Source organism: Palaemon carinicauda, chromosome 6 (genome assembly GCF_036898095.1).
Source record: "Palaemon carinicauda isolate YSFRI2023 chromosome 6, ASM3689809v2, whole genome shotgun sequence".
Classification (NCBI taxonomy): Eukaryota; Metazoa; Arthropoda; class Malacostraca; order Decapoda; family Palaemonidae; genus Palaemon; species Palaemon carinicauda.
The window spans coordinates 180836840-180855782 of record NC_090730.1 but is presented as its reverse complement, the minus strand read 5'-3'; the positions used below and the strand labels follow the sequence as shown (position 1 = coordinate 180855782).

The window sequence follows — 18943 nt, the reverse complement described above, 5'->3', positions numbered from 1 at the left end:
TTATCATAACTGAATAAAATTATCAAAATTACCATTCCATATTATCATATTCGACATCATATAGGTTTTTAAGAATTCTCTAAATTGTAAACATCTTCACAACATTGTCTCTGTAGTTTTAACAAAAGTATAAAAAAGAACAAAATACTTTCGTATGTATGACCTTACAGTAATACACTAAAGCCATCTGTCGGTAACAATGGTAACAACTAAAATACAAGGACAATTTATTTCACGCAAGTGTAACAGTTTTCAATAATCCTTGATTTCGGGCAGCTGGAAGGTTCTTCATCAATTGTCCCGCTATTTGGTTCTTGTTTCTGTACGTGGACGTGTGGTAATCTTATTGGAATTGGTTACAATATTAAACTATTTCTTGTGATTTCGAAGGTTTAACCATTTGTATTATGTAAGTAAATATAAATTACTTTGTCTTACGTTCGAGAAAGTCGATGCTTATTGCAAGGTAACATGGTCTACAGCCTAATAAGTGTATACTAGTTAGTGCATGCTGTTTTTGTTTTGCAATAAAAGTATGCTAATCTAAAGATCATGCTTTATATAGAGAAACTGTTGCATTGAGTATGCTAACTTATTCAGGTTAACAAAGCCTGCCTTGTAAAAATATTGAAAATTTAAACGGTGTATAAAATGGTGAGGATTAATTTTGTGAACTTGTTTATATCATCCTTGGTAAGACAGTTTTTGCTGTTCAGTGATATAGTATTTGAATTTAAAATTGTTAAACATGATATTCAGTCATTTTAGTACGTGATGGACTTGATTTTACGGAACAGGGGTTTATGAAGTTTACTTTTATTATACAGGTGAGTAGTCAATTTTAACTGGTTTTTGTATTTGATGAACTTCCAGATATTGGTGGTAGTAGGTAGATTATTTATAAATCGCTAAATCAGTGTATTTAATCAGGTTTGTGTATTCACTAGAGATGAGGCATACCTTTTATTACACGTGAATACTGAGATTTTCCTGCTGGTAATAATGAGGCATTACTTTACATTACACAAGTGAATACTGAGATTTTCCTGCTGGTAATAATGAGGCATTACTTTTATTACACAAGTGAATACTGAGATTTTCCTGCTGGTTATATTTACCTAGGCATTACTTTAATTTATTACACGTGAATACTGAAATTTTCATGCTGGTTATATTTGAGGCATTACTTTGATTTATTACACACGTGAATACTCTAATTTTCATTCTGGTTATATTTAAAGAGTCATTACTTTACTTCATTACACACGTGAATACTCAAATTTTCATGCTGATTATATTTTATGAGGCATTACTTGTATTACACACGAGGATACTCAAATTTTCCTGTTGGTTATATTTAATGAATTATCAAATTTTGCTTGTTCTAGGCAGATTTATCATAACTAAATCAAATCACTTAATCAGCTGTGTATTTGCCAGTAATAAAGGCACTATATATTACACGGGTGATTAGTCAAATTTTCTTGGTGGTTATATATAATGAATTTCCAAATTTTGCTAGTTGTACATGTATTAATTATAAATCGCTAAACCAAATAACTTTAATCAGGTATATGTATTTGCTACTAAGAGACGGTAATTTTTATCACAGGTGAATAGTCAAAATTTTGCTGATGGTATTTGAGTTTTCAGATTTCTAGTTGTAGGTGGATCAATTACATATCGTTAAATTAAATCACTTAATCGGGTATGTGGATTTGCTAGTAGACATTACTTTTATCACAAGCGAATAGTCAGTTTTCCTGGTGATTGTATTTGAGTTTTCAGATTTCTCTATTTGTAAGTGGATCAATTTCAAATCTTTAAATTAAATCATTTAATCAGTTGTGTATTTGCTAGTAATAGTGACAGATAGAATTTAGTGGATGCATCCTCTCCTAAACTCGCACATAGCATCTTAACTGAATTACTAGTGCTAAAACGCACATAACCTTGAAGACCATGAAAGGAGTAATTAAGACTTATCTTGATTTGCCCGCGCTTAGCATTACATAAAATTAATGACTATTCAAACAGTAATCCACTATAATTGTCGGTCGTTCTGTGAACAAGTGCGTAATAGACTAAAATGTGAATACCAGTTTCAGTGTCCGTTCACTTTTGTTCTGGCCATTTATTTGGTAACCTTAATGAAGAGTTTTGAATCATATACTAAATGGCAGATATGAATAAATCTCACCAACAAGGCTTAATGTGAAGCTTATAAAACATAGCGAGGTAGGGATGCGGAAATAAGTTTTGACTGTTTCGCAAATATAAACTAAGGGTATAAGTACATTTTATTGCCCTACATTGCCCTACTTTCCCTATCATGACCTATGGCACAATATTGATTAGTAACCCTAATGTATAATACTATCCTCGCTTCACCTATCTTTGTAAATATGTAATTATTCCGCTAATGAACCGGGTACGCGTTTTGAGAAAAATCAGGAGAATTCAGTATTGAATTTATTTTTTGTTTACTCAAAATGATTACGTAGAGAAAAAAGGGTACTAAGTGACTGCCAATAACGTGTACCAAAATTATCCCCCTTAACCCTCCTGAACATTTAGAAAATTTAAACATTTTGCTTCATTTATATTGACACTTTGGACGTAAATTATCTTGCCCAATTGTAGACCAAAGAAATGTGCAAAAGGCCAGAAGCCCCCATCCCTGTATAAATGATTATAATTTAAATGTCATTTTTTATTTTGCCTATAACACAGAACGGGATGAGTTGGTTATTTAGTGATTGAAACATTACATGGACACGTGTAGCAGGCCTAATTAGGTTATATTAGGGGACATCTATATGGCGTTTGTGCCTTCTGTCAGGTTAAGGGAAGGGGTGTTTATCGAACCCCCAGTTAGGTATAAACTTTGCATACCATGTTATTTTGCTTAACATCCCTGTATTTATCCTTGCTTATATTAGGTTTGACAGCATTAGTATGGTTGTTGCTAATGACAGTCTGACTTATATTGTGACTTATGCCTGTCATTTTAACTATTGTATTCATTAAAATTTATTTTCATGTTTAAGCAGAATCCTGGTATCTCATTGATGTTTCCTAATAGTGAAAGTTGAGACTATTTTAAAATATGTAATCAAATACTTGGTGTGCGCAAGAGTTTGTGCAATAACGAAAATTATTGTTCCTCTGTAAAAGACATCAGTTATAGTAACTGGAGCAAATGCAGAAGTGCTGCTTATTACGTTATGCACTGGGTAATCTTAATGAAATTTTGATGAAAGGAAATAAGGGAGAAATTAGATGGAGAACAGATTAGGCTTGTCTTGTGCAACAGTGTATTGATGTGCAAGTCTGTTTATGAAAGAAAATAAAGGCATGGCTAGATTGAGATAGATGCATATGTTTAAGATGAAATCCAACCAGTTCGAACCACTGATTTCTTAGATTTAAGAAATTGGCTTGTAATATTTTTTATAAAGTGAATATAGCCGATGTTAGTGGATAAAAGTAGAAGGTTGGAAATACGGTAGTTAAAAAGTACATGAGTGCGCATGACCTCACATTATTGGTTTGAAAGAAAGCAGCGCAAGAAAGCCAGAGTGGGAATTTTTGAAAATGTTATAAAAGCAGTTTCTTGTGCAAGAATTTGTTTAAAACAAACTTTAAAAAAAACTTTGAGTAGTTTGGGTCTGCATGGACAAAACTTATAATAACTCAATTGTATGATACCGATTTAAACAGGAATCACATTCACATTCATAAATCAAAATGCAGTTGATATTTAAGTTATCTAAATGATTAATTTGGACATTATTTTATTTACTGATAATAACTCTCAATTGTTTCAGGTATGGATAAGACTATCAAGCCAATACCGATGGGATTCTGATTGTAGGAGCTGCACAAGTTGTTACAGAGCCAAATTAAGCTGATGCCTCAGTAGCTGAGAAGAAGTATTGACATTTTCGATTTTGAAATGAAGAAAAACTCCTCAGATGGGATAAGGTATTTTTCCTATTGCTTTTACAGACACATTTTCCTCCCGTCTTTCAGTTGATGCCGTTAAGTATTCAAATTTTATTATTGCTACATTTAATCATATATATAGTTTGTACTAGTCGGTTTATTTTTACTAAAGCTCTTGATTAAAATGGTGACATCTTTCAAGATAACTTTCCTTTAAGGTTGTCTTATTAACTTTGATTTTATTAAGAATAAAACATTAGTGCTTCATATGCTATGGTAATCTTGAATAACAGTCGGGTAGCTAGTTCTCTCCGGTACAGCATCGTTATTATAGCTTAATCTGCCATATCAATCTACTATAACACCCGGAGTTACTTTTCTGGTACAGCATCGTGGCATTTCTAAGTACTTAGCCTACTTAAGAGTTGAGAGGAGGTAATGTCATTTGTAATATGTTGCCCTTTGCAACTGTATCTGTCTTTGTATTGCTTGCTAATGTACTTATTTGCAATATTCTTTTGCTTTAGCAACTGTTTGTATGTTCTGTATGTGTTTACTATTTACTAATCTCTCTCTCTCTCTCTCTCTCTCTCTCTCTCTCTCTCTCTCTCTCTCTCTCTCTCTCTCTCTCTCTCTCTCTCTCAAATGACAGTCTAGTTCTTACCCACCATGTCCAACGTTATTCAAAATGCTTTTAATACTCATAAAACTTGAGCACACAGACTCCCTCCATGTGAGCTCATTCATATACGTACAATACACACAGCAGTCACAGATGCCTCAGATTTTTGGCAATCTAAATAGTTTTGAGTCCGGAAATTGGAATAGTATAAATTTTTACGTAACATTGTTTTACGTATTAATTTTCATATAAACCTACTGTTTACACTTTTAATTTTAATATTTTTCTACTGATAATTGGTAAGAAAGGTTGATTATAATTTGTTTTATAGGAATGGAAGCCACTCAACCAAGCCAGCCTAACCGTTCTACTGAATGTTGGAAGAGGCTTTCTTGCAAAGGACGAAGCAGTTTGTTTCCATTTTTACAACTGAGGAGACAAGATAAGATTTAGGACAGCTGTGGTGTTGGAACGAGGTTATTTTTCTTGGATGTGGTGAGGTTATCTAGGAGATTTCGATCTTCCAAATTTTCATTGATGCGATTAATATTACTGTAAATATAAGTAGCTTTGAAATACACAGTAAGGTAATTTAGTAGGTAATTTAAGCCATGCTTATTTTTACTAATGTTGTAACTAATATATTTAAAATATTTACCTGAACGGTCGAGACTTCTGTAAACTTTCTATAAACATCTGGCACTTTTTTTGGTCTAATTAGTCTTAAAGGTATAACTATAATTTAAATTTTTTATTTTTACTAGTGCATATTGATATTTAACACTAGGATGGCCGAGGTGTCGTTTTCGACACCTTCAAATTTTTAACTAATTAGTATGGAATAACTGATTTTGGCTCAATGCTGAGTCTTATAGACAATTATTAAATTTCTAAAAAGATGCTTAACAGACCTAATTTTAAAAAAAATATTCAGTGGAATAGCTGATATTTGAGGTTTTACCTTAAATGGCCAAGGTGTCGTTTTTGACACCTAGGCTATTTATATGGTAAATTCATTTAAAAACTCCTCACAAGCAATAATATTTGTGTTTGTGTCCCCTATCTATATATCTATATATTTATATATACACACACACACACACACACACACACACATATCTATATAATGACTTTCTTTCAGTATGAGGTATACTATATATTTGTGAATTTCTTTTCAGACTTATTATTCCTGACTTGAATATCCTTGAGAATTCTGTGTTTCGTGATCCTTGGTAAAGGAAACAGTTACTAAGCACTCATCATTCATAATAGCTTAGTGGTAGTCATACTGAATATATTAGAGATGGCTGCTTCACGGTGTAAGGGAAATAAAGATTTCCATACTGTAGAAGAAGCATTGAATATTATCTTCCAATCAGAAGATGAAGTTTCAAGTGATGGTAGTGATGGTATTGAAAATGAGTTTTTACCACAAAAAGAAGTTTCTTCAAGCTCATCAGATTCTGATGACTATCAAGATAGTGAAGACAAATCCACTAGACAAGCAAGTACCTCATCAGATATACAAGCAAGCACTTCTACAGATAGAAATACCATCATTACACGGCATGGGATTGCCTGGGAACCTTTATCATCATCTCTGAAAGGAAGATATAGCCAAAGTCAGGTATTCAAAGCTACTTCTGGTATTTCAAAAACTGTGAAAAATGTAGCTGCAGAATCCCCATATTCTGCTTGGAGAATCTTCATTGATGAAACTATGCTACGGAAAATTCATAAATGGACAATCAGTGAAGGAAAAAATCACGATGAAAGCTGGGTGTTATCCTTAGAAAAGTTTGAGGCCTACATTGCTTTGACATATGCAAGGGGAGTGTACGGAAAAGCTCACAGTGCAGATTTTTTGTGGAATAAAACCTATGGACCAAAAATATTCGGAGAAACCATGTCTAGAAGTGATTACAAGAAAATACATAGATTCATTAGGTTTGACAACAGAAGCACAAGGTCAGAGAGGATCAAAAGTGACAAATTTACCCACATTAGAGACATTTTTGACCTATTTGTTGAAAATTGCAGAGGTGCCTATATACCAACATATAGTTTGACAATTGACGAACAGCTATTGCCCATGAAAAACAGGTGCCCATTCATTGTATTTATGCCAAATAAACCTGATAAGTTTGGAATGAAATTTTGGGTCTTTACAGAGGTAGAAAACAAATACATTGTAAATGTGATCCCCTACTTAGGAGCCATAGAAAAGGAATCAAGGTTAGGGGTTCCCTTGGCGGAACATGTTGTGCTCAGTCTTACTGAAGTTGTGAAGAACAAAGGCTATAATGTAACAACAGACAACTTTTTTACATCTCTTGAAGTTGCAAGGAAACTGCGAGATAGAGCTACTTCAATTGTCGGTACTGTGAGAGGAAACAGCAAGCATCTGTCGAAAGAAATGACTTTACAAGAAAAGGGGAAAAAGTATGAATCCAAATTCTATTTTCAAGATGAAAGTGAATGCATGTTTGTTAATTATCAATGCAAAGCTAATGAAAATGTGTGCCTCTTATCAACAATGCATAGTTCTCCAAGAATTTCGGAAGGTGAGAAGAAGAAACCAGCAGTCATATATTTCTATAATGCTAATAAAGTAGGAGTAGACGTAGTCGACCAAATGCTCCGAAAGTACAGTACACGTTGTGCTACAAGACGTTGGCCCCTTGGAGTTTTTTGTAATATACTGGATATGGCAGTTATAAATGCATGGATTATATACAAACTAGCATCAGGGAGAACAATTAGTAGGAAGGAGTTCATTTTGGAGCTCATTTAAAGTCTTAGGCATGCTTATGTTCAGAAGAGAAGCTTACCGAATCTTGCAGATGTGCCCTCCACAAGCTCATCATTACCTATGAAACGTCGCAAGTGTCATGGTAGAAAATGTTCAAATGCTACGATTACTGTTTGCCAAATATGCAAAAAACCTACTTGTGGCAAATGTGCAAAGGATGAAACTAGGGTAGTGTTTGTAACATGTAAAGATTGTGGAATCTAAGATATTGATAAATAATTAGCCGACAGGATTGTAAAAAGAATGTTATAGCCTACTTCAAAATGATGTCAAATGTTATGTAATAACAATATTCTTTAATAAACTATGTATTGCAAACATATGAGTTATTTCATTAACCATATATGATTATTTTTCATGCCAATTTTCAATAAAAATCATAAGGTGTCGAAAACGACACCTCGGCCATTTTATATATATCAAAGGAGCTGGCCATCCTAGTGTTAATACTTGCACACTTATTTCTGGATTAACGATAAAAATCCTGTTCGTTCAATCTTAACAGGGAACGGTCGGCTTCGCATTCTTAAGGTAACTGCTGCATATTTTTAATTTTTCAAGCAAAGTATGGTAAAGTCAGTGAGAAGTTAGACCATACCTGGTTACTGTCAATTATGGAAAACCAATTTTTGTATGTTCTTGGATGTTTGTTAAATTGTCATAATTTTGCCCTTATTTAAGATCTTAGTGACTTTTGATAAAAAGGCGAAGGATGGAGTAAGCTTATAAACCACATTACATGAAAATTCACCTCCAAAAGATACTTATGATTTGAATAGCTTTTAAGTAAATTATAATTATTTGAATAGCTTTTAAGTAAATCAGGTTCAATACCTATTTTGTGAAAAGTCCAGATAATTGTAGATAGACTGTAGATAGACTATCAAAAGATACTAATAATTTGAAAAAAATTTGGAAAATTTTGTTCAATAATACTAACAGTAGTCGACAGACATATCTGGTAGATAGACCAGAGATATATTGTTGGTATTTGGATTTTCTCAAATTTCAAGAATGCCTTACATTTGAATAATGTAAACGATGAGTAATGTTAAATTGATGAGAGATCTAACTTTTCACAATCTCTTCTGAATCTTGAACCTTTAAAATATTTTGACTGATAGCTTTGCTTCGAAAATTTCACAATTCATAGCTTGGAATTTGCTAAATATATTTTTTTTAGATTGAGGTCTCATGTTTATACAAGGTAACCTTTGATATTGTTTAATAATTTGCATTTGTTCTTTATGCTTTCTTTACTCAAGGGTTACAAGCGTGTGGTTTAAACGTTCCCTAGTGTCTAAGGATAATAAATCAAAGTACAGTTAATGAGTTATAGTATGAAGATGGTATATGAAATTTTTTTTACAATGAACCTACGCAAGAGCCATAATATTTTATATATAATAGCATTAAAAATTACTGTTATAAACGACCATATAGATATTTTGATGAATAACCCATAGGTTGCTATCTTTATACTTATCTTGATCAATTTCACTGTACCAGCTATGTATGAAGTCCTTAGTTTTTTATGGGGTCAATTTATAGTTAAATATGGGAAGGTATAGAGTACTTGGCATGTTATTGGATATACCAATGAAAAGCAGTTTATAGATAAAAAAAAATTCTTGAAACAGGCTTGCCCTCAGATTTGATTTGCAAGATAAATTTACGTTAGGAGGTAGTTGTTATTGTGAATCTTTTTATATGATTCCTTTTCGTGCATAAAATAAATACCTACTGGTTTGATGTATGTAATAAGTGTCATAGTGGTTCATATACAGTATTACAATTAGGACATTAGTTCTTGAAGTGAGGTGGGTTTGAACATAGCTGCACACACATTCTTTCCTGACAATACTGTCAAAACTGCCAGAGGGGTTTGAAATTGTCTTTTGGGGTATTTAACATAGCTGCAGGCATATTTTCTACTAAAAATGCTGTCAAAACTGCAAGACACTCAATGTTTTCCACCTTGATGTAAAGTGTATGTACGTTTATCATAGTATTATTCACTTGTAATAATTTATGAAAGATATGTCAAGGATACCTTGTGGAACAAACCTGGACTCAATAAAAATACTGGAAATATCTCTGCTTATATATATTTTGTAATCCTAGGGTAAAATTTTTTCTTAATTGTATTTATAAAATATTTGCTTATATACATGGTGACATATTTTTGAAAGATTAATGTACATGGAAAGGAAAGAAAACTCATCATTGATAAATAATTATTTAAAACTTTGACAAGGTTAAGGTGCAACTTAAAAATGGGAGCCTTTATAATACCAAATTTTAATATGCACTTACAAGTATTAATAGCGTACCTTGAAAAAATTTACAGTACTGTAAATTGGTGTATTCACAACCAATAGATTACATCATATAAATGTATTTATATATAATTTTTATAGTATGAGGAATTTCTACAACAGATATGATAGATCGGTTCTAAGATTTAGATACTCTGGGGGTAAATTTTTCATTGTATTTCTTGAGTAAGATATAAAAGCTTTTTTATAAGATTTACGCAGGAGGCAAATTTTCCATTCTAATATTGTGTAATCCATAGGTATGAATTTATTTGAAGTCATTGTATATGTCATTCATAAATTTATAGCACATAGTTTATATAGTACCTGATTTATCTTTTTTTAGAGTATGTTTTAGGGTTCTTTTTAAGTTTTTCCTAACCGTAACTCTTTTTGGCGCTGGTTATGAAAATGCCAGGTGTTTGCTAGATATTTTTATATTCAATGAAAGCTACACCGCTCAATTTACTGTAGGAGAGTCAAAGCTTTGATACCAGTTTTGCGAACTTTAAAATTCTTGATTCTCACTACCAAACTTGATTTGTTTAGCATATTGAGAGGTTCATGATAGTTTTGTTGCCGGTAGTAAAGTTTCAATGATAATCATGAACAGGAGAAGAGAGATTTATGTATTAATGAAAAAAGCTATCAATAGGGAATACCAGAAACTGAATAGATTAATTCCCAGATGGGCCCTAAAAGGGTGTAGGGCCATAAGTGTACTTCAGTAGTGTTAATTCCTCCATAATATTGTATTGCTGAATGATCTCGCAGGGTTTGAGTGAAGGTCATTAAAACCCGAATGCATAAATCCAAATTCAGTTATGATGCAATTTAATATATTTAATAACTTGATATAGCTTCAAATACGTAGTCCCTGAAGTATGTTACGTCATGGCCCTAATAGTTTTTAGATCTACTTGTCAACACAGCTATCCTAACAGGGCCACCCCAACAATGTATGTGGCAAGGTCAAGAATTATTCTGTGAAAAGTTTAATTATTCTAAATATGAAATTCACTAATTACTGTTTATGCTAATAAATACTATATATTACAGAGAATGTGTATTTCACAAAGAGGTAGCAGGAGGTGGTATAGTTTGATGCACATAGACAAATTTAGTCTCCATAGCCTTTGGGAATTCCATCCAATAAGCCCACTTCCTCCAAAGGAAGAGGATGGTCGTTAGTTCTTGGCTGAGGTTCATTCCTTCGACTGTGAGTAGACCCCTTACCTAAGAAACTTGTGGGAAAAAAAGCCATGCATAACGACTCATACGGACTCCATCCCTTCGATGCATGTGACATGGAAGCCATGCATAGGACACTTAAGAAGACACCTTCCCTTTAAGACTTATGAAAAGAGGTCATGCATACGCCACTTGCAAGAAGACTCCTTCCCTTCGAGAGTTATTAGTCATGCATCGACATTTGTGACTCCTCCTTCCCTAGAGACTGTGAAAAGCGGCCATGCATATGATACTATGAGAAAACTACTTCCCTTTGAGAGCTGTGAAAAGAAGCAATGTTTGAGGGGACAAGCACCCTTAAAAAGACTTGAGAGAAGAGATTAAGGGACATGATGAACGAGAGTTATGCTGCTTGAATCCCATTCCAGTAAGTGAAGACACTTTCTAGTAAAATTGTTCCAGTGAGAGATATGCTTTTCAGTAAAAGGATACGCTTTCTAGTAAGAATGTAGACAGTGTAATATCTTCCAGTAAGAGATGTGTTCAATCAAACACGTTCCACTATGAGACAGGAGTTCAAGAAACGTGTTCCAGTACGAGCGAAGATACTAAATGTTCCAGTACTAGAGAAGATACCAATTGTTCCAGTACGAGAGCAGATACTACCTGTTCCAGTACTAGAGAAGATACCAATTGTTCCAGTACGAGAGCAGATACTACCTGTTCCAGTACTAGAGAAGATACCAATTGTTCCAGTACTAGAGAAGATACCAATTGTTCCAGTGCGAGAGCAGATACTACCTGTTCCAGTACTAGAGAATATACCAATTGTTCCAGTACTAGAGAAGATACTACCAGTTCCAGTAAGAGAGAAGAAACTACCAGTTCCAGTAAGAGAGAAGAAACTACCTGTTGCAGTAAGAGAGAAGAAACTACTACATGTTGCAGTAAGAGAGAAGAAACTAATACCTGTTGCAGTAAGAGAGAAGAAACTACTACCTGTTGCAGTAAGAGAGAAGATACCTGTTGAAGTAAGAGAGAAGATATCTGTTGCAGTAAGAGAGCAAGAGAGAAGATTTCTGTTGCAGTAAGAGAGAAGATTTCTGTTGCAGTAAGAGAGAAGATATCTGTTGCAGTAAGAGAAATTTCACAGTACGAGAGTACGGGAAGTTTCACAGTAGAGAGGTCATATGTTACAGTACCACACAAGAACTGTGACAGAAGAAAGGCTGTGCTCTTTCAGTACACTGTTTAGAATTTTATTTGTTATAAAATCATTGGGTACATTTATATTGGGTACAATAAAATGTTATAAATCATTGGGTACATTTTATATTGGGTACAATAAAAGAGAATAATTGATTTTAAATATTAATTCTTATTTTCAATATTTTAATGGTTCATGATGACCTTTTGTGAGATAAATGGTTCATGATAATTTTCTGTGAAACACCTAATATGCTGATTGTCTGACTTTATAATACATCTCACTTTCCAACTGCTGACTTTTACTACATCTCATCACATGCACGTTTACGTGCTGTGCCTTGATAATATATACCAGCACAGTTTTGATGGTCCACCACGTTGTCATGAGGGGTTTTTTACTAAACTGTATTTGATCTCTGCACTGATCAATAAAGGGGCATGGAGTCGTCTTCACTGGCCAGATATCATTGATATTGACTGGGAAAGCCTGGTGGCACGGATAGCGTAGCTGAGCTTAACAGATGCGGGTGGTGGCACAGTAGGACAAACTGGACAGATGCAGATGGTGGCAGGGCACTGCTAATGGGAGACACGGGCAGGCTGGGCTTAACCCGAGCTGTGCAGGTGTCACAAGTAGCATGGCTGGCCATATTAAAGTTGACCAAAATATAAACTTATGAATACCGGGTAGAATGTAGTTTGATATAACACACCAATCTGTGATATCTCTTGACCACAATCAGGTTTCAAAGCAGTTCCCAAAATTTCTACAAGACCACCTGAAAAAGATATTTGAGTTAGTGACAGATCAAGTTACAACAATGCAATACAGAGATTCACTAAACAAGCATTACTTTAGGTTTTATAACCTATCATAAGGAACTTAGTGATGAAAACAGCGAATAAGAAATAACCTTTCTATAACTCCAATTAGGCATTGCCTTTCAAACTGGTATAGGAAAATACAAAGTTTGTTATTAAGTTTGAATCAAGTGAGTAAAGTTAAAGCTAAAAGGCGACAACTAATTAAGATAGCAACTATAATAAAAAAACACTAGTTCCATAAATATTAACACCATAAAAAATAATCTAGATTCCTTGCTAGTCAGATTGATATTGCAGCAATTATTCACTAGAAGTCTCAATCAAATTTTGTACCCAACTAGAGGTTACTGAAAATCTACTTTCATATAACAATAGTATATTTTAAAAATTACTCACACTGATCTGGACAAGTCACAAGATGAAAATGTACATAATCAACGAGGCTAAAGAACACCGATATGATAAAAAAAAAGATTGATGGCCATGTGATCCTGCAAGAGGTCGTCCACGCAAATTACTTCAATCTTTGCCTGGAAAATGAAGTGCTTTAAACTAAAGTATATTGGCAATAAAACTAAATTCGCAGCTTTTAGAAACTGAATTAGGCTATATACAAATTTATTTAGAAACTGAATTATGCTATATACAAATTTATTCAGTAAAAGAATTTGCTGTTTCTAGAAAACTAATTTGGCAATAAACAGATTAATTTCAAAAAAGAAAATTTGCAGCTTTTAAAAAATGAATTTTGCTATAAACTGCATATGCTGACTTAAGTTCCATAAAATTCAGCAAAAAAGTTCACAGCTTAAACGAGTGATATAATATTTGCATTCACAAGATTAAGAACAATCTTTTAGTTAAATTTTCCAGCTACTGTACACATTTATGAATGTCCTCCAAAATCAAACTTTCATACTATATGATATTTGTTGACAAATCAAATAACTTAAAAACTCCAATAGCTAGTTTCCTGTAAAAATCACACATTACCTACAATTAGTCGTTTAGCTTCACTATAATAAATTGACAAACATTTATAGACATTAAGTGAATCAAAGTTAGTTGAAAAGGGACGTTTAATTCGATAAACTAATCTAGATAAGTATCTATAAATTCTGCGAACATTGAGGATAAATTATAGGTTATATCTCACCTATGATTTAAATTGATTTAAGTACTCTTCAGTAATATAATTCTAGACATTCATCAATGCTTCAACAACGCAACATTTACTTTTGAATTCTACAAGTTCTTTAAAAGCTTTACATGTGTATTATTCGATAGCTTAACAGTAGGTACCCTATAAGCTAATACTGGATTTTTTTCCAGTTCAGCACATTTCATAAGCAAACATATTTACTTAGGATATGTTATAGGCGAAGCAGGCGAAGAATAAGATAATAACATTACGTATTTTTCTTATTCAAATTTTAAACCTATGAACTAAATTGATTTCCAATATAGATTCTGGAATAGAATTTTTAAAAATTCTGAAAACTTAATGGAACTGCTTATCCAAGAGTTCAAATTCCGTGACAAAAAGTATGGGAAAAGCTGTTTACTATTTATAGTGATAACTTTTAATTATCAAATACAAGTTAAATTTCATCCCATATTACCTTCAATACTTCAACTATTAAAAGTCCTTATAAAGGTATCCAGCTATTTCAGATAATCAGTACTTTTCACGCAACGTACATTATTCCTAAATTATAGGTCTACTGTCCATTTTTTTTTCTCTTTACAGTATACTACCAGTGCATTAGCAATATTAGTAAATTCCTCTTATTTTGAAGAGTATGATTAGTTACCTAAACTAAATTTTGAGACCCGAATAATTTATTCGTGTATTAAAACTATTGCAGTACGTTAAACGATATGTCGTTATGTATCATTAGTCAAAATATAGACTAGGTACCGTTATTATTGTTAATCAATTCGGCTACAGATTAAAACCATCTATGTTAATGTTATATACAATAAAAGGGATAGGGAATAATTTAAGTATTTAGTTATATTAGTTTATTCATCAAAATAAATGATCCAGATATCTTCTGTACGGACAGATACTCTTAAAAAGCAAAGACAACTCACTCCACTTTATATGGTGCCATAAATCTCAAGTTTCCATGAGAATGGAACATTGGCAAAGGTTGTTATAGTAATGTTGAGAAATCCTGGTCCTAATCATAGCAGCAACTCAGTAATTCCCTTTCGATACAGGACGTCTACCTGGAAGAATTTACAGATTAGTACACAGAATTGAGTGTGTTTATAGACGTGCATGTAGCATATATGCCAATGATATAATTTAACATGCATACAAAACATTGTCTAAAAGTTTCAAAGGGAGTTGCTGAGAATTTAACTCCCAATCGAACCACTTGGCACTATCAAACCATTATGCTTTCTCAACTTTGAAAAATGAGAATTACTCAAACTGAACACTTAGTTAAATCGTAGTATTTTATGCAATGAAGTAGGTATTATACTAAGCTAATTCTAATTTGATTGATCTAAGGTCTCCAAAAGGTCATTTAACTTACTATGCAAGAGAATTTCATGAGCTGCTTAGTATTTTAAACCTAGAAGAGAGTGGAATCACACGACCCTTATAAAAGATCTCAGTGTCAGTGAAAAAAATTAGTTCTTCATATCAATAGAATACATTGCTATCACCATATCTATTAGATCTGAAAAATATGGGAAACTATTTTTTTTTTTACCCACAGATTACACGAATCAAAATGTCTAAAAGTAGATACACCTTAATATGTTCTCCATACAAGTTTACAGTGTTATTACCACCAGTTAACATGAATTCATTACATACCATATGGTTTCAATATCTACAATAAGTAACCTGGTGTTATACTCAAAGTAGATAAATTTAAAGACCTCATTGATTAGAAATTTAAAAAGTGAAGTTATTGAATAACATTTTACCATAGTTTGATATCAATCTACCAAATGAAAACCCCGAATGATCACACATTTTTTACCAGCTAGTCTAAAGACTAATATGGGAAATTATGTACCTACCATTAAGGCTGGACATTCATAAAATATAAAAGGAAAATTTTTGGGGTACTCGCTGCACAATGACAAAACTGCCTGCGACTCGGCACCGCACGCACTGCCTGCGACTCGGCACCGCACGCACTGCCTGCGACTCGGCACCGCACGCACTGCCTGCGACTCGGCACCGCACGCACTGCCTGCGACTCGGCACCGCACGCACTGCCTGCGACTCGGCACCGCACGCACTGCCTGCGACTCGGCACCGCACGCACTGCCTGCGACTCGGCACCGCACGCACTGCCTGCGACTCGGCACCGCACGCACTGCCTGCGACTCGGCACCGCACGCACTGCCTGCGACTCGGCACCGCACGCACTGCCTGCGACTCGGCACCGCACGCACTGCCTGCGACTCGGCACCGCACGCACTGCCTGCGACTCGGCACCGCACGCACTGCCTGCGACTCGGCACCGCACGCACTGCCTGCGACTCGGCACCGCACGCACTGCCTGCGACTCGGCACCGCACGCACTGCCTGCGACTCGGCACCGCACGCACTGCCTGCGACTCGGCACCGCACGCACTGCCTGCGACTCGGCACCGCACGCACTCCCTGCGACTCGGCACCGCACGCACTGCCTGCGACTCGGCACCGCACGCACTCCCTGCGACTCGGCACCGCACGCACTCCCTGCGACTCGGCACCAGATAAAAATACAAGTAACTCAAAAATACCTGAAACTTAAAAATATGCCTGATACTACACGAGACGATACAAAAGCTACTTGATAAAAGTCACAATAGCTAATAGCAACACTAGAAATATCAGCACGCAAAATACCGGCACAGAAAATACCGGCACACAGAAAATACCTGATACTACAAGAGACGTGTTACAAAAGCTACCAACGACCGGCACACAGAAAATACCTGATACTACAAGAGACGTGTTACAAAAGTTACCAACGACAAGTTACAGTAGCTACCGGCGACACGTTAAATTAGCTACCAGTAACACAAGACATACTGGCAACACAAGACATACTGGCAACACAAGACATACTGGCAACACAAGACATACTGGCAACACAAGACATACTGGCAACACAAGACATACTGGCAACACAAGACATACTGGCAACACAAGACATACTGGCAACACAAGACATACTGGCAACACAAAAATACTAAAAAAATACCAGCAACTTTAAAAAGAAATGCCTGACAAAACACCTGCGACACTAAAAAGCTATTTTAATTTTCTCAACGAATAAAATACTTTCTGAAACCTATTATCACAGTTCTAAGCTTTTAGATGTCAAAATCCTATAGCCACCACTAGCATGGTGAATTTTATGTTACACATCTCCAACGAGTTGATAGTTTTCCACGCCCATCCCCATATGACAAAGTGAATGGAAACGGGAAAATCGGGTTTGATGAGAAGCCAAAATAGTGATTTACAGCATTATTTGTCATTATTTGCATAATAAACAAGACCGTGTTGTAAAAATATATGGTTCATGTCAGCGATTAGATTAAAGAAAATTACTCATAATTCAAATCACATCCTTCAGATTGTATTTGCTCCACCGTGGCTTGCTTTACTCACAAATAAACAGTTATGCAATGCTTTAATTGCTAGTGAAACGAATTCGCTATAACATAAATGAGATCTGGCTATTTTGGTATTTATATCTATATGTTTAAAGCGTGCTTGGACATTATAACTTACGTATTGGGCGATTGAAATAAGGAAAATTCTTACTCTAACTCTATTGATTAAATTTGGAAGATTGATGGGGAGGTACTGCACATGCGTTGCTGGCCTTTGCCAGCAGTTTTGTTTTTTGCATGACTTAAATCATTACCTCGCTTTTTTCAACAAATTATGAGCTACCAAATGTCAATGCACAAGTTCCCGGATGTTCTACAACAACCATTTTTTCACTACCCCCTTCAGTTTCAGCATCACCATGACAAAGATTTTCTAAGAGGGAAGTACGATCTATTTCGAAATTTAGTTTTCGAAATAGTATGATTTTAACCGTTGGCAATATATTATGATGAAAACGTATATAGCTAGTGTTGCTTATGTGAAAGTAAAAAATAACCGAAATAATCCACAGGGCTTGCGAGTGAAAATGAACATGTACCGCTTACCAGAAAATAGGAGCTGTGATGCAAGGTTAATTTTGCAAGTGCAGTAAGCTACAATGTAAGAAAAGACATTAGAAGCTCAACAAAAATCTTGAAATAATGACCCACGGAGTTTCCAAGCGTAGCTCAATGTGTACCGCTTGCCAGAACATGGTGATATAGGCCTAATGTTCATTTTGTGAGTGTGGCAACCTACGGCGTAGCAAAATAGAATCATAGATAATTAGGATACTTTAATTTTCAGCCTCTTACTTGAATAATTTTTTCAGCTGGTCATGTTTCATTTTTGCTCTACCGACTATTATTGCTGCGAATAACATTTTTGGTATTTCCCTTTTCCAGTTTTGTCCATAGAAAAGTCTGAGCATAAACTAGCTGAGAATATGTTAATGAAGCCCAAGATTGTCCTTTTTAAGAAAAAAAAGCCGATTTAATTAATCTGGCTTTTATTTCAGAATCGTAGAAAAAAAAAATGTTGCACAGCAGTTTACAAAGTATCAAAATTTGAGCCAGGGACCTGCATTTCCTTTTGTAAATCTATATATTTTCTCAAATGACAGCTACAATCACCAGAATGATCTCACCAGAATGATCTCACCAGAATTCCCTCTAAATCTATACAATTATACGTATGTTACTTTGCAGTTACATAATATAAAGACCTAATAAATCATTAGGCATAACTAGTATGAGGTATTTAAAACTTACAAAATCTTACGTATACGAAGATTTGATACCCGATTTATATATAAAAAAAAAAAAAAAAAAAAAAAAAAAAAAGCTATATGGAATAGCTTGACACCCCCACAAACTTTCGCCAGAAGGAGCCACATG

The 18943-nt window shown here is 34.5% G+C and overlaps 1 protein-coding gene and 1 long non-coding RNA gene across 5 annotated transcripts in view; one reads left to right on the top strand and one right to left on the bottom strand.

The window, feature by feature from the left end:
* The first annotated feature begins 276 nt into the window (after positions 1–276).
* On the top strand, positions 277–11982 carry LOC137643378 (uncharacterized). Its single transcript, XM_068376207.1, has 4 exons — positions 277–409; positions 3831–3987; positions 4902–5046; positions 10760–11982. The coding sequence occupies exon 4, from the start codon at positions 11455–11457 to the stop codon at positions 11980–11982; it is 528 nt and encodes a 175-aa protein (XP_068232308.1). The 5' UTR covers positions 277–409; positions 3831–3987; positions 4902–5046; positions 10760–11454.
* Positions 11983–12198: 216 nt separating this feature from the next.
* Positions 12199–18943, bottom strand: part of LOC137642846 (uncharacterized) — a 96268-nt gene continuing 89523 nt past the window's right edge. For all 4 annotated transcript variants that reach the window (XR_011044895.1, XR_011044894.1, XR_011044896.1 and 1 more), the window contains 3 exons: positions 15023–15160; positions 13322–13455; positions 12199–12879 (listed from right to left, as the gene is read on the bottom strand). This is a non-coding gene — a long non-coding RNA (uncharacterized lncRNA). The remainder of the gene's footprint in view (positions 12880–13321; positions 13456–15022; positions 15161–18943) is intronic.